Here is a 15,913-nt window from a genome sequence, read left to right on the forward strand (position 1 = left end):
TAACGATTCATAATGAGCCATCCCACCTGTAATGACGCATACCTTGTATCGCCAGCCATTAACCTTTAGTAATTGTTCCACGCTTCACAATTCTTTCTCTTACGGACATTCACTTTACTGAAGGGCCCCGGAAAGGATGACGATTACGATGAAGCGACAATGACACAGTACCGTGGTCCCGTTGGTCCACCGGGCCCACCTGGACCACCTGGTCGTGATGGAACGCCCGGTTCAAAGGGTGAGGCGGGAGAAGTTGGAGCACCAGGTTCGCTGGGACCTCGCGGACTGGACGGAATGCCAGGTGAACCGGGCATTGAAGGACCACCGGGGCTGCCCGGCTATCAGGGACCTCCCGGTGAAAAGGGAGATCCAGGTGATATTGGACCACCTGGCCTTATGGGTCCGCCTGGCTTACCGGGACCACCCGGCTATCCTGGAGTGAAGGGTGATAAGGGAGATCGAGGCGATTCCGTAAGTATCGAACCGCAAGTAAGCTCCCACCGTAAATAGGAAGAAATTGTAATCGAGCACGATGTTTCCCAGAAGTTCCGGAAAATGAGAAGGCGACAAGATCACGAAGGCATGGCTGATGAGCCGCACCGAGAAGTTGTGTACGGTCCGCCGGGACCGCCAGGACCGCCAGGACCTCTCGGTCATCCAGGGCCGCCGGGACCGCGCGGGTACGATGGCAAGAAGGGTGACCGAGGAGAGAAGGGGCAGAAGGGTGAATATGGACCGATGGGATTGCCGGTAAGCGACATTTGCCTACAACTATTAGCCAATACATTTTCACGTCTATAACAACGCACGTCGAAACTTATTTTTTGCAATACCTTTTATCCCCAAAGGGTCCAATGGGAATGCGAGGAGATTCCGGTCCAGTGGGCCCAGTGGGTAAACCAGGACATCCGGTAAGTGTATTAGAAGAATTTAATAGCTTCGATATAGTTGCAAACTAACACAAAAGGCTACTCACATGTAAATGCTTTTTTTACAAACAGGTGTGAGTTAGTTGGTGTCTTTAGTTTCTGATCATTCTCCTTTATTTCAAAAGTTCTTCATTATTTTGAGTCCACTACTATTAAGTCCTGTTTTATCACCATTTCATTAACTGGTAATATCCTTCATATACCTGTTTTTTCGCTTCTCTATCTCTTCCTGCAGGTCTGGGAGTATTAATAAGGCTTTCTAATACGCTGACTTCATACAAAACGGAATTTTGGTTTAACATGTTACATTTCAAGCTTGGTTTTACAACGCATAACAATTGGTTCTAGTGTTTATTATGCCCTGCTCTACAGCGAAAATACATGCACACGAGGTATCTTCACACAAGTGCTGATAAAGATAATGATTACAGTTCTTTTACTTTTTATCATCAATTATTTTAACTAAACTTTCCAAGATTACTTCTTAAGTATCTGGCTATAGAATATTAGGTATCTTTCAAAATTTAAAGCAACAGATATGGATGTCGAACGAATTCAATCATGTTTGGTTTAGTCTTTTCTCCTGTATAAGACGATATGCACCTTCATGCTGCAATAAATCTTACAGTACATTTGTTCTAACAAAAAGCTAAAACCACAACAGAAACTACACAAAATACACAGTAGCCCACAAATGCATCGCGAGGCTGTAAAAGTGGTCTAGATAAAAAGAAGGAAACATTGTAGTATTTTTTATAAATGTTTACATAACCACTACAGTGTAAGTGGAAGTGCTAGAGATCAGGTTCTATAGAATTCTGAACCTGATAGATCAGGTTCTATAGAACTAACAGCAAGTGGAGGCATTTAGGGGATGTTTTGGTTTCAACATTACCTTAACCTTGCTGCTTCTTGTCGTTTCTTCAAGAGCTGTTGCCGATGTTGTTGGTAGTATATTGCATTTAAACTTAAGTTTTCTGTGCTTCTTCTCTTCTCATGCACTCATGTGAATAAGCTTTTGCACTTAAGATTTGCATTATCCTCCTTTGTGAAACCTACATGTTCTTCCTGGTTTGCCTAGAACTGTCAGTTAAATGTCAAAATTGCCTTTCTATCTACCAGACATGTGCACCGAATCTCATCTGGAAGAAGTTTAATCCGGTCCCACTCTCTAGGCGTCCATACATATACACATCTACACGTAACACACGAGCGAAACAGAACTTAACCCATACATATCTTCCACTCCAAGTTTAACGAAAGCAAAAAACGGAAACGAACGAAAAGAAAAAAGAGAAAATTTAACACTATACGATATGCATAGCCACTAGTCTGTCTTTTTACTCTCACACTTACCTTTACTAATGTTTCTAAAACCTTACAAAAATGCAACATAACTAGCATGATACGGTTCGCGATGTGCAAGAGCGCGCACAATCCGTCACACCTCCACACACATTCACGCGCACGATTCCATCCAAAACATCCAGAAATACCTCCTCCGAAAGCATATTCCGCACACACCGATAACCCCACGAAACGTCCCGACGCGCTGTTGTCTTAGTCCATCATCCCTTGCTTTATCCTTGAGTATGCACCTTGGAAGCGATAACTGCAACACAGACAGTTGTTAAATATTACATTTCAGTAAGAGAAAGTGCGTGTAGAACATCCACAATGATAATTAGACGGCAGATGAAAGTGAGCCCCAAAAATGTATGTGAACACGTGGTTGAGAAAGCTAACTCACGTGGTTGAGTGTTTATCCATTTAATTTTCGTCCATAGGCTGACACACTTTGGGGCTGGTGAGTAAAACCATGGTAGAAATTCAGTAGATAGGATCAAATTGTAGAACACGACCAGGCGCAGCTATCCATCAAAGCGAAGGAATTTGTGCAGCAAGAAAATAACAAATGCAAAATATAGGCAAACTCATCCAGCACAATCAAAGTCACGCGTGACAGTCGGGCTGACGTTGCCAATGACGTGTACCATAACGTGTAACGTCAGTGTAATACTATCACCACGTGACCTTCTTTCTTGGACTCGTTTTTTTTTCCAACTTTTGCCATCCCGTCAATCAATCTGTGCCGAAAGCTGCTAACAAAGTGACATCCCAAAGACCGAGATAGCGGCGCTTAAAGCCCCGATTTGAAGGCTGTCAAAAATCGGACTCGAATCGAATGGCCGGGTCATGTGCTTCACGTTCAACCTACGGAAGCTGGAGGAAAACCCTTTGCACTCGAGGATGAAGTGAAGAAGACACGGTTGATGTTACAGCAGTCATCAACGAACCGACACGATTTCGTTATCGATTGGCATTTGATTTTCATCTTTGGCTCATGATCATTTGCTACACCTGTGTGCCACGGTTCAGCGATAGTGTCCGTGTGCTGTGAGCATCCCGTCCGTGCTCTTTGCCATTCTACTCCCATAGCACAAGACACATTGAATGGTGGGCACATGTGGTGGAAGTGTTATTATCACTGCCAGTAGTACCCTCCATCGTCGTTTGAACCAGTGGGGCAGAGATTTTCAAAGCTCCAGACGAATTTGCTGAAGGGACGAACATCCTCAAAATCACTTTCTCTCAATGGGATGAAGCTTCAAAATCAGGAAGATGTGCTATCTGCTAAGGAAGCAGATCGGATCTTGGAACCGTGTTCCAGTTTGGTGTCCATGTCTGCAGCAAACCATCTGATTAAAGTTTAAAGGGCTTCTTCTGGCCTTTCTTTGCTTCAGTGCGGCTACTTTACTGTTTGTCCCTCCGGTGACCGGAAAAAGCTTTCTTCCCTCGGAGGGAGAGAACCGATGCAGTCAACTAAAGTTTCTTATTGGAAAATCGCCTCGCACATACGAGTGTATGTGTGTGTCCTTAACGACAAACAAAAACATACACCAGAAGTGGCCACCATCACCGCTTTTCGAACAGGACCACCGGAACGCCAAAGCTTTCCTAGCCAGATTTCATTGAATTTTCCGCTACCGCCAGCGTTCCAGTTCGATTTTCGCTCCCTTTCGGAAAATGATGCACACACACATACACACAAACTCACCGTGTTTCGGATATGCGATCGGATCTCATATAGCCAGCGAACTGAATTTGATGCTCAACTTCGTCGAACGGTGGTCGAACAGCTTCGTCGAGGAACACGCGAGACCAAACACGGCAAAGGAAGCGAACGTGAATGCGTCTTTCGGAAGCGGAAGCATCTTGTTGAAAACTAATAAATATTTGAAGCAACGTTTTGCCTGGTTGCCGAGCGTCCCGAGTGTAGTACCCCCGGAGACGAGATGTTGCAGCAGGACGGTTAGTTTGAAGTTGCTAAGCATCGAAACGCGGGCGAAGGTTTAATATTTAACGATTGCAGCTCGTCGCACGGGCAGCGCCGGCTTTCCACGAAATCTTCGCCCTCGAAATCGACCAGCTAGCCATTGCCCGTTTGCTGACGAGCCGCTTAGTGCTATGATGTGGAAAATCTCTAATGACATGCCAGAAAGAAAAAGAAAACCCACTCTACATAATCTGGCTCATGTATTTCTTATTGCTTTTATCGCGTAAATAACCTCGTGTTCGTGTGCAAGTCGGATATGATGAGTGTACCAGTAAAATGTTTGGGAAACATTCACTTGTCATCGAACACAATTTCCTGGACCGCAGTACATTTCTTGCCAATTTCTTTTTGGTGGAGTATGAAGTAATAACACCGTGACCGAATTTTCTCCTCCACTTGCACATGTTCTTACAAACCCATCGCGTCCATCATAAATGGAGCATGAAGTTTTTCCCTTTTTTTTTGCTACAGTTTTGTCCCTTCCCATCAAAAACCGGTTCACCGCCAATTTCAAGCCTCAATACGGGAGATGACTGGAAAATGTCAGATTCGATTCGGATTCGGGCAGCAAGGTGATACACCCTTTTGCGCCACTCGTTTCGGTCGAAAAGTTGGCAAACATATGTTGGTAATAATTGGCTTCGATCCCGGTCAGTCGTAAATAATTGGATATTTCGGGGATCCGGGGATATGGCGGAGGCTCATTCTAAACCGCTTCAGCAATCTGGGGTGCGTGCCGACGAGCCCAGCAGCACAGATTGTTCGAAGCCCCACCACATATTTATGGGGTTGAGCCTGAACCTAGTGCTGAGTGGCACATAAAGCCTTATCGGATCAGTTCGTGCAGGGGATTGTGCTGGAGAGTTTTCCATGTTTGTGGCGCACGCGTGAGCACTAGAATGCGAGAAAAGAAGGATAAAAATCACAACTACCAAACCCCTAAAAACCAATCGACTCCTGACAGCTGTTTCGTGTCTGCCAGCACCATGTATCATGTTCGGTCAGTGTAAAGGAAACCGTACGTCATTGTGGAATTGTATAAAATAGTAATTAAGCTACGGTATCGAGTGCATCGGGATAGGGCAAATCTTTGGCAGGCTGATGCCGGAAAGATCGATGAACAGACCGACAAAAAAAAAAATGCACAAATTTTCCGACCACTGCTAGAAACCTCCATGCGCCAACCATTTGCAGGTGGTTTTGCGTGCTTGTGTCTGTTTGTAAATGGAACAAATATAAAATCAGTTTCACAATTCACACTCACACTGTTTCACGCAATTATAGATAACGAACAACGCAGAACAAATGGAAATAATTTTTATAGTATACAAACCACTTGTAAATAGCTGAGAGAAATGAAACGGAAACGAAGCACTACTAGGAGAACAAAAAGAAAGAAAGAAAGAAAGAAGGCGGAAACAAAACAACACGCACAGTGAAGTTACTTCCAGTGAGAAAAGGAAAAAGTGCAACAAAACAATGGAAGATGTGAAAAAAACAACCAAACAGAAGCAACAAAAATCAGTCCAAAACCGATGCCAAAACGAGATAAGTAAAAGGAAAAACACACAAGTAAATAGGAGGAAGTTAATTAAGAAAACACAAATGAAACACCCGAATGTTTATACATTAAGTGAATTAACAAACAATAAATAAACAATGGATAACGGGAGTTGGAAGGAAGGAAGGAAAAATATAACATCCATGATGCATGTTGGTGTTGGTTCTTTTCCTCTTTTTTCTATTTTTTATACATTATTAAAAGAAAAAAATGATATGCATGGCCGTCACGATCGTTTTTGGGAAAATGTCCCTCATAACCAAGTATTTTACGGCTTTTACTTTTAAGTTTCATGCATAAGTTTTATTCGTAAATAATTCATTTTGTATTTAAATTGTTTAAATTCTCATGAACTACTAACTTTTCACCATATAATCATGTGCACCGATGCATTTGAAATTTACATTGAAGCCTAAAAATTTATTCTGACCTTATCGAGAATATTTAAAAGAATACGTTTCATTGTTTGGTGAGCTACGTATAATATTTCACTTGGAAGGATTCATTCAAAATTACTCAACTGTTAAATTCTAAAACGGACATTATGAACCATCACATGGTACATCATGTTGTCTGCTTGTCAATACGTTGCCTAGTACATCAACCCATGTTCTGCATCATTCGCATCTTTCAGCCTCAAATTGCACCCACACACATCGTACAAAGCCTCCCATCATGCATAATGCAATAGAAACCATTTCCGACGGAACATAAATATTTAACGACATGCTCACCTGCGCCCATCCGATGATTGCTCTAAACGGCAACGGTGCTTTGGAAAATGTTATACTCTCACAAGTACAAAACAAGTGCATCGTCCTTCATCCTTAACAGGAAACAGTCGCCCATCAAAACCCATATCTTCAACCAGAATGCTCGGAATCAAATTGTTCTTCCACTTGGAGATGGTAATCCTAAGCTCCTAGCAGAACTCCAATAGAACCTTAAATGTAACGAAAATCTTCTTACCATCAAGCATCATCCTTTTGTTGATGGAGTCCTTTTTTCCCCTTTTTTAACGCCTCTTTGTGTGACGTAGTTACAACAGTACTTCTCACTCGCTTTACCAACCACCCTACAAACCCTCCATCATCACTTGCAAGAGATCAATTGAAAATCAAATTAAATTTTCCTCTTCGCCTTCAACAGTCAACAGTTTCTCCTCGCACACAAACATCCTAAAGACCACAATAGTCCTTGAGTTGCGGTTTTCCGATACGTAAAATCCCATGCCCTCTACCTCTCATTCTTTCTTGGTAGGCGAAAGTGATTCGCTTAGGTGCTGATTTCTTTACCAACTACTCACTTAAAAGACACTGTTATCGTGCGGCTGGAGAAGAAAATTGGAAAATGCTTAAGGCAGTACCACCGTCTGGTGGAGAAATTCTGGGTGGAAAAGTGCAGTCTGTTTTATGTCACGGAAGTCTGTCTGCAGGCTACATTTGCATCAATATTGCAATCTCTACCCATCCAAAGATTTCTGCATCTACGCGCGCATTTGAATCATTTTCCAGGAAATGCATCTTACAGCAACGCCAAAGAGAGTTTGATGCAATGCATAAGTACGCCATTTCGCGAGTCGGTCTTGAAAAATCATTTATCATCGGCGATGTTGCTTTCAGTTGTACAATTTAATCAAAATGCTTTCATAAGGTAGAGCAGCAAAAATCAACAAGAGCATGCCTAACCATCCTGAGCCGTAGAAGATGTTTTGATTGATTGAAATGATTCGGTTAATCATCTCATTTTTCCTCTCACGCTCCGCAGAACTTGATTAACCGTTCGAAATTACAACTCTGCTACTTTTTGTGCTCAAATGTAGCCGCGAAAGTAATAGCAAATTCCATTGCTTCTAGGAAACGCTATTGTCCTGCTACCGTTCTTTGCATCCCAGTGGCCTTGTAAAGTACATCCACATTTAGAAAGGTTTTCAACATAAACATCAAGGACTTGATAAAAAAGTGTATAGAATAACGATACAAAACATCAACTCATCGCATTTTATTAGAATAATGTAGCAAAACCATTCAGAACTCATGCCCAAAACCACAAACTGAACGTGGGTGGCACACCCGAGCTCGCGTTTAAAATCGTTTAAAGTTCACCGCTCATCCTATAACACGGAGCCCGTTGTGACTAACGCCAAATCGTGCATTTAAACGGCTGGGAAAATAATACAATACCGTACAACAGTGTAATGAAAAGCCGCTCTTTCATACTGGAACGATACATTCTGCTCCTGGTCCTGTACGCGCAAAACGATTTTCATCCATTTGTACACCACTCGAGTACGTGGTCTGGTCCCGGAAAAGCGCGTTTAATTAGAATCGCACGCGCGGACCTGTAGCATCCTCCGCCCGTTGGTGAACGCAATCGATGAGGCAGAACATTTTGCAGTTCTGGGCTTCATTGCTCCTGGCGGTGAATCCCGTCCTCCGATGCCTCGAATGCATTGGACGGCGTACGAGTTCATTCCACTAATTTCCCAGGTCCCGGACCTATCCCATCCCTACCCAACCAACCGCCGAAAGCTCGCTTTTTGCTAACTCATTTAATTGAAATTATATAATTAATGAAATGAAATGGAATTTTAAAGCACACAGTTCACCACACACCGTTCCCAGCCGTGCCCTGCCTGCCTGCTCGTCCCTTTGCTCCCTACTCTCCTGCACACAAATGTAGCCAATGCTAAAAATGGCTTCTCCCAAAACATACCGAAAGCCTTGCCCTTTGTGCCCCATCCGCACCACAAAACTTCCCACTCGGTGCGCGTATCGTTCGATTTTAGGCTTTTGGAAATGGTCCAGCTTAGTCGTTCGTGTTCGGTTTTGGAAATGTTTCCCTTCCCCAATGCTCCATTCCGTTTTCCATCTGCCACTTGTAAATTCTCTTCAACCCAAAAAAAACAGCCCTCCGGTTGATGATTCGGTTTTTGTTTAATCAACCGTAACGGAAGCGAACCGCTTTCGGAAGAGAAAATGCTGCTGCCGGCCGAGAATCGGTATATCCTTTCTTTGTAAAGTGTGAACTCCGCTGCTCGCGTTGCCCGATGCCCTGCTTGCACTCCTACCATCATCAAGCCACCTGAAAAACGTTGTAATTAAAAGCGTAAACTTTTCACTTACTTCTTCTTCGGCATCGTGTTGAGCGAGCTGCTGCTCACCGATCGTGTTTGTTTCGAGTCCGGCTTGATTGAATGGATCTTCTTATCTATTGGTTCAATTTTTCCCTCCCTCGAGGGCATAGTAAAGGAAACATGTTGCATGAAGGGTGCACGGGAATCTTCTCATTTTATTGTTGAATGATGTAAAAGTTTGCAATAGGGAAAATTGATTTACTTAAATTACATCGTTCATCGTCTTGCTGCATAAATGATGCTACTTCCATCCAACTCTTCATAATGTGTAATTATAAGGAAATCATTTGACTTACTGACAGGACTTACTGGTACAATGATATATTTAATTATAGATGAATATACAACTGTGATCAATAGAAAAGTAATTTCAAGGTTTGTTGAAGAATCTGCGTGATGCTGAGGATGATTATGTTGAAAAATATTATCCAGAATTCAATTTTCTTTAATCAATATTGAAATCCAACGTGTTTAACGTATGTACTTAAAAGAAAAACTGACTGCAGATACAAATACTTATTAAAATCCTACAATGATTTGAGAGTCTTATGCGTCCAAAATGGTGGTTTGGTAATAAAAAATAATTTTTGTTCCTTCGACGACATGTTTTAGCAGTCAATTTCTAGTTTAACAATTGTTAATAAACCAAACAATAACGTCTGCTGCAGAAATTAGAAAGGTCCTTCAACACTGTCAGATAGCCAGAATAAGTCACCAATAAGTGTTTCACTATTGTCCAACTTCTTGTCTAAATTAGGGATTTTGAATAAATCGCGTACAAATCTCGAGTAGCTGCTCCTAATCAACTGATAAGGCTGTATAATATTGTCTCTATGTAAAACGGAAGGAACACATGGACGCATCTAATGAAAAGCCTTTAAATCAGGCAGTAGTCGTTTCTCGTCGTAGTCGCAATCCAATTACATGGTCAGTAAGTCTAGTAAGTGATTCTATGGCCGGCGTGACCTACAAAGTAATTAAGCCAAGAGGCAGCGCTCATAACAACATTCATAAAATTTTTGACGACATCTTATGGATAATATTTTGGATAATCTTGGTATCAGTCTTATAAGTTTGAAAGCTCACTATAATCTAGTGCTCACATTGAACACAGTTGTATATCATGCAAAACCACGGAAACTTCCATTTGTACGAAAGACTCTTCAGACGAAACGTACCACAAACTTTACACTACCAAACCGACACAAACGCTAGCTTCTGCAGGTGGTGGAGTAGAACAAGGGCGAGCGCGTGTGTGTGTGTGTGTGTGATAAGAAAACTCACTAACTTTGTCCACCTATCACTGGTAGCAGTAGTAAAAATACTTTATTACCTTTTTCTCTTTTGTTTTTGCGAAACTTTCTTTCTTTTCGACCTTTACCTGCACTCTAGGGACCTCCGGGACTGGATGGTATGAAGGGCGCCCAAGGAGAAACCGGCAACAAGGGTGAACGTGGCGATCCGGGACTACCCGTAAATATGCTCAACTGTCTCAGCGACGTTTGCGAACGGATGGCACCCTCCACCGCGGACTTCCGCCACAATCTGCCATAAAGATCTGGTGTCCTGCTGTTTCATTTCCACTTGCATCTCTTGCTGTCCGGACTCATGCTCCGGACTCACAACTGCGCTCTCATCATTTTACTCGCTGTACTTATCATACATCAAGCAAATGGGTTTCGTCCTTTTCGTCATACATACATAGCTCTTTTCCGGCATGCCGTCCCTTGAGAGGTACAGAGGATCACTAAAAGTAATTTAAATTAAATAAACTTCCCCCATTTCCCAACTGTCGGTGCCTCAGTGTCATCCAAAATCGCATAATTACACGTGCATCGTTCATAGCAAGTCATACGAGTGTAATTTCAAGTGGAATGGAAAATTGGAATCATCCCCCGTGCCATCTCCGTTGCATGTACCCCGATATGCTGATAGCGATTACCACCCGAACATCGCGAAACCCGCCATCTTGTTACTCTTGTTCCTGGTGTTTTTTTTTTTTTTTACGGTCGTGTGTGAGGAGTTCTCGCTGTAAGGAGCTCTCATTACAAAAGTTTTGTAAATAAATGCGCATAAAACAGCACAAACGAACGAAGCAAATAAAAACAACCAACAACATGAAACAAGGCATTCATCTTAGAACGTATTCATCTTACGATCAAGCCCACCCAGATGAGTCGTTCTGCGTGTGTGCGCTGTGTCCCGCAAGCACTTGGAAATTTTATGTCTGCTTGTCTTGAAAATTCCCTCCTTTTTTATGACACACCAACCCACTTTACTTTGGATAGGATTTTTATTTGCATCAAAGATACGACGCGCGTCTTCATTTTCTCGGCCTGCATTGCCATTTTCTTCAGCATTTTGGGTTTGATTTTTGAGAATGGAAATTAAATCGTGCCTCCACAATCATCATAACTTGTTGCAGCAGTGAATGAAACATAATAATTTCATTTAATCCGAATGACGGATGACTGGTGTGATTTATACTAAAATATGCCACATCTAACGTCGGTGGAGACATCTCGCAATGCAAACGTAACGACGCGCACAAACACAGAACACGAATGGTGGTGACATGTTCTTTCCCCAGGGTACGGATGGCATTCCGGGCCAGGAAGGTCCACGGGGGGAGAAGGGTGGCAAAGGAGATCCGGGTCCGATCGGGAAGCGTGGACGCAAGGGCGACCGAGGCGATAAGGGTGATCAGGGTGTGCCGGGACTGGATGCGCCCTGCCCATTAGGGATGGATGGTTTACCGCTGCCCGGATGCGGTTGGCGTGCACCGAAAGTGGTAAGAGCGTGAATAGCAAGCCAAACAATTTTCACCTTTGAACGATGGAAAACAATGTCCGTGTCTGTGTCTCTTTACGCTACCAGTACCAGGAACCGATCATTCCATCACCACCGCACAAGGACTATCTGCCCGATGTGACAGGGACCGAGAACGAAAGTGAATACGTCGAGGAAGAGGACGACGGGGCACCGGAAACCGAGGACTACGAGGAAGAGTACGTGGAGAATGAAAACGGAAACTGATTCAACGCCACAGCACTGCCAGCCAGGACACTTTTCCGTGGTGTGGAAAAAGTAGAGCAAACCGGTCAAAGACCACTGAGAGGACACACATCACGATGCGATTTGTTTTAGATGTTTCGTGGAACTGCAAAACAATGGGACTGTTTAAATTTACCAACAAACGATCAAAATTCCTCTCTATTTGTCTACATAGATAGTTTTTTTTTTCATTTTTCTTACCCTCCGTTTAAGCGATACGTTTTCACTTTAACCCTGTTATTTGCGTTGCGTTGATTAATTTATTTCGTATGCCGCGGCATTCTGTTGCCCAAGAGCAATCCAACATTGAATAAAAAAAGAGCTTCAATTCCCATGTGCAAAAGGCCAATGTATGTAAATCAGCAAACAGCCAACGGTGGGAGGAAGGGCAAGGCAAGGAAGACAAACTTCCCTCTTCCTGATTTCCTGTCCATTTTTGTCTCTTCCTGCCAGCGCGTCCCTCCGCGAAAGCGAACACGACCCGACACGACACGGCGAATGCACGAAATGATAGATGTAAATTAATTTAAGCTACACAATCCGTATCAGATTTTTATTTTTGCTGCATAATTTATGTGAAAACACACAAGCACACTCACGCATTCATGAGCATCGCCGGGTGGCCTTGTGCTCATCATTCATTTGCGTGTACGTGCTACATTATTGCAGCGAGAAGCCGTGCCAAACGATTGACATTCGCCCATCAGTGATAAATAGTAAACGAGCTAGTTTCAAACTGCTTTTCACTTTACCTACCGTTTGCGTGGGACGAGGTAATTGCCAGCATTGTATTTTGAGTATGAGTACAAGTTTGATTAAAGTTTGAGTGGACAGGGAAATGCATAATCGGTTCCATTCGGTATATCTTTCTTCAGAGGTTTCCAAACTCTGAAGGGTTCTAGTTTTGTTCTAGGGTTCTAAGAATTTTGGTAGAAATGTATACTAGATGTAGAAAGGAATCATGTAAAAATAAAACAAGTTAATATTAGCTTACATGTGTAATAATACGCCAGTCTTCACTGCAATTAACAACGAGACTACTGAAAATTGGAAAGAAACCCATGAATGCTTTAGCGACCTGAAATATACCCCGCCCTTATTAGTGCCATTATTATTTATTATCAGTTTGTTTAAAATTAAATAATTATCTTACAACTAGTAGAAGCTCGGTAAAACCTTCCTTTTGTACCCGGAAACTCCGAGATGCATGCACTCTTCGGGATGCATGCTACGCATCCGAAATCCGAAAACCTAAAACCTTTTTATTCCGTTGACAGCATGTTCGTACAGCGAATAACTTAAGATAGCAATGTTCAACATTCTCCTTGACTACAATACATTTTCTTCTACGAAGGGGCCGTGAAGTATGACACCTTTGCCCGGGTTTTACTGGTGTAATAGGTGCTAACAGTTCTTGTCGGCTGCCATGGGGTTTAAAATCGTTTCGTCTTCCTTGCGAATTGGAGAAAATTGAACAAACGCACGATGCATAAATTCGTCATTGTGTGAATTGTGCAAATTATCCGATAATAGAAAAAGAAAGGAAATTATTAAAAGCGCCCCGATAAGCAGTTTCAAATAAAGCTTCTCTTATCGTTGCCAATAATCATACTTGTACTTATCTTGACCAAAATTAATAAATGGTCTGGAACGTGCCAATACGTGAAGGCCCGGTAGTATCTGCCTAGCAGGTTCTCAAAAAAGGGGTCCCGGTTTGTGGTAGTAAATTGCTGTGGTATTTCTTCTCCATGTGCTTGTGCAAAAATTTTAGAATTTGTTATTTGTTCATCGCCAATTCAATACTTGGGAATGGCCGAGTTATCACCGATTTTCCACGGGCATGTTTTGGGTTTGCCGCAATAGCTAGCCTGGTGGAGGAAAGATCGGTTTGGGGTGTTCGACAAAAAGGTGCGCGGCCCTACGACGCTTCCAACAGTATACCGGACGCCAGGATCGGACCTAGAATGGCCGAGTTATAGCCGATTTTCCACGGGAATGTTTTGGTTTTTCCGCAATAGCTCGACGGTGGAAGGAGGGATCGGGTTGGGGTGTTCTGCAAAAAGGTGTGCGGCCCTACGGCGCATCCAACAGTATACCGGACACCAGGATCGGACCAGGAATGGCCGAGTTATCGAAGATTTTCCACGGGAATGTTTTGGTTGTTCCGGAATAACTGGCCGGGGGAAGGAAGGATATAGTTGTGGTTTTGAGCGAAATTTTCGACCATAAGCGACTGGTAGTAACTAGAAAGCATGCATACGAGGAGGTAGCTGGTTTCGGCCGAAATTTTCCAAATCCAAACTTAAAATCCAAAATCGGTATTAAAATCCCGATGCAAGCTTAAAAGTTGAATTCCAAACTTAAAATTTCCAACGCAACTTTAAAACTGACTTTGGATTTTAAAACAGATTTTGGAAATTTTTGGCCGTCCCGAGCTACCTCCTCGGATTCATGCTCTCCTGTTACTACCAGTCGTTACTGGTGGCAGATTTTCGGCCAAAACCTACCAAATTTCGATACGGCAAAATTCTACCAGGAGTAACAGGAGAGCATGAATCCGAGGAGGTAGCAAATGGAAATTTTAAAAACGGATTGGAAAAGAATTTCCTTCCGACAAGACAAATATTTTTCCGATCGATTTTAAGTTGTCTTTCAATTTTAAGAGTTTTATTCTCATTTTTGTTTCTTTCTTCAAATATCGTTTAAAAAGACCTCCACAACGTGATTTTTGAAAATTAAAGGCAACTAAGGGAGATTTTCGAGAAACTCACGGGAAATTCGGCCAGCAGCATTCCCGTGGAAAATCGGTGATTACTCGGTCATTCCTGGTCCGATCTTGTAGGCCGGCATATCGTTAGATGCGTCTTAAGGTCATGCACCTTTTTGCCCAGCACCCCAAACCGATCCCTTCTCACTCCGCCCAGCTATTGCGGAAAAATCAAAACATTCCCGTGGAAAATCGGCGACAACTCGGCCATTCCTGGTCCGATCAGGGCGTCCGGTATACTGTTGGATGCGTCGTAGGGCCGCGCACCTTTTGCCCAACACTTTAAACCAATCCATCCTCCGAAATCCGAAGATCCATTAAAAATCTTCGAAATATCGGTCAATCTAGTGCTCATTGGAGGGATGTACCCCCACGTTTCTCTTCTTCCATTCTTCACGCGCTGTGCTCGGTGCCATGCTCGCTGTTGCTAAGTTACAACGAAGACGAAGTTCGGTTCTGGGTTGGTTCGGGTGCGTCACGCGCTCGGCTGTTTCCCTTACGATTTTTTATATATAGAAGATAGAAGAAGATGACTCAGGATGCCCTAGAAGAATGAAGAAGTGAAAAACTTGTTTCAATGCTTGAAATGTTTCAATACGATAAGAGAGCAGTTTTCTGTAGATTGAAATAATTCAACAGCTTACAATAACGCCTGCAGCTTATGCAATCCAAAAACACGTGTTAGGCTCCAACGCTTAAACGGCGGAGCAAAAGAACAGCATCAAATACAATTTTATCGTATCGAAAAAAAGGACTAAAGAACAAATTGAAAAAATATTTCAACTCACTTAATTGAAAACAGAGCCATGTGGTGTGCAAATGTTAAAAATTCAAATAAAACTATATTTATCTCGAACAATCAAGCATCGTCAAATCTTCATGCCAATTGCATACATTCACGGCGAAAAAACATCGAATCGTTAACCTATTTTCACGGTATTTCGGAATATGTGACTCTACGACATATTCGTTCAAAAAATTTTGTAAATTAAGCATACTATAATACATAATAAATTAAAAATAAATTATGAGAAATATTGCTCTTTTACTAAACAAAAGAAAACATATATATGATGTACATTATAAAACTGCATTACATGTTAAATACAGTTTTTTATACATTTTAAGA

At 42.5% G+C, this 15,913-nt stretch overlaps 2 protein-coding genes across 2 annotated transcripts in view; both read left to right on the forward strand.

Annotated features, from left to right (window-relative positions):
* The window catches only part of LOC126559736 (collagen alpha chain CG42342), an 83,383-nt gene extending 71,384 nt beyond the window's left edge, over positions 1-11,999 (forward strand). The window contains exons 11-16 of the mRNA XM_050215908.1: positions 124-471; positions 544-750; positions 849-911; positions 10,356-10,436; positions 11,554-11,754; positions 11,841-11,999. Coding sequence (XP_050071865.1) covers positions 124-471; positions 544-750; positions 849-911; positions 10,356-10,436; positions 11,554-11,754; positions 11,841-11,999 — 1,059 coding nt within the window. The remainder of the gene's footprint in view (positions 1-123; positions 472-543; positions 751-848; positions 912-10,355; positions 10,437-11,553; positions 11,755-11,840) is intronic.
* LOC126559023 (glutathione S-transferase 1) overlaps positions 1-15,913 on the forward strand; it is a 435,657-nt gene that overhangs the window by 120,270 nt on the left and 299,474 nt on the right. The window lies entirely within an intron of this gene.

The sequence above is a fragment of the Anopheles maculipalpis genome, chromosome 2RL (genome assembly GCF_943734695.1).
Source record: "Anopheles maculipalpis chromosome 2RL, idAnoMacuDA_375_x, whole genome shotgun sequence".
NCBI lineage: Eukaryota > Metazoa > Arthropoda > Insecta > Diptera > Culicidae > Anopheles > Anopheles maculipalpis.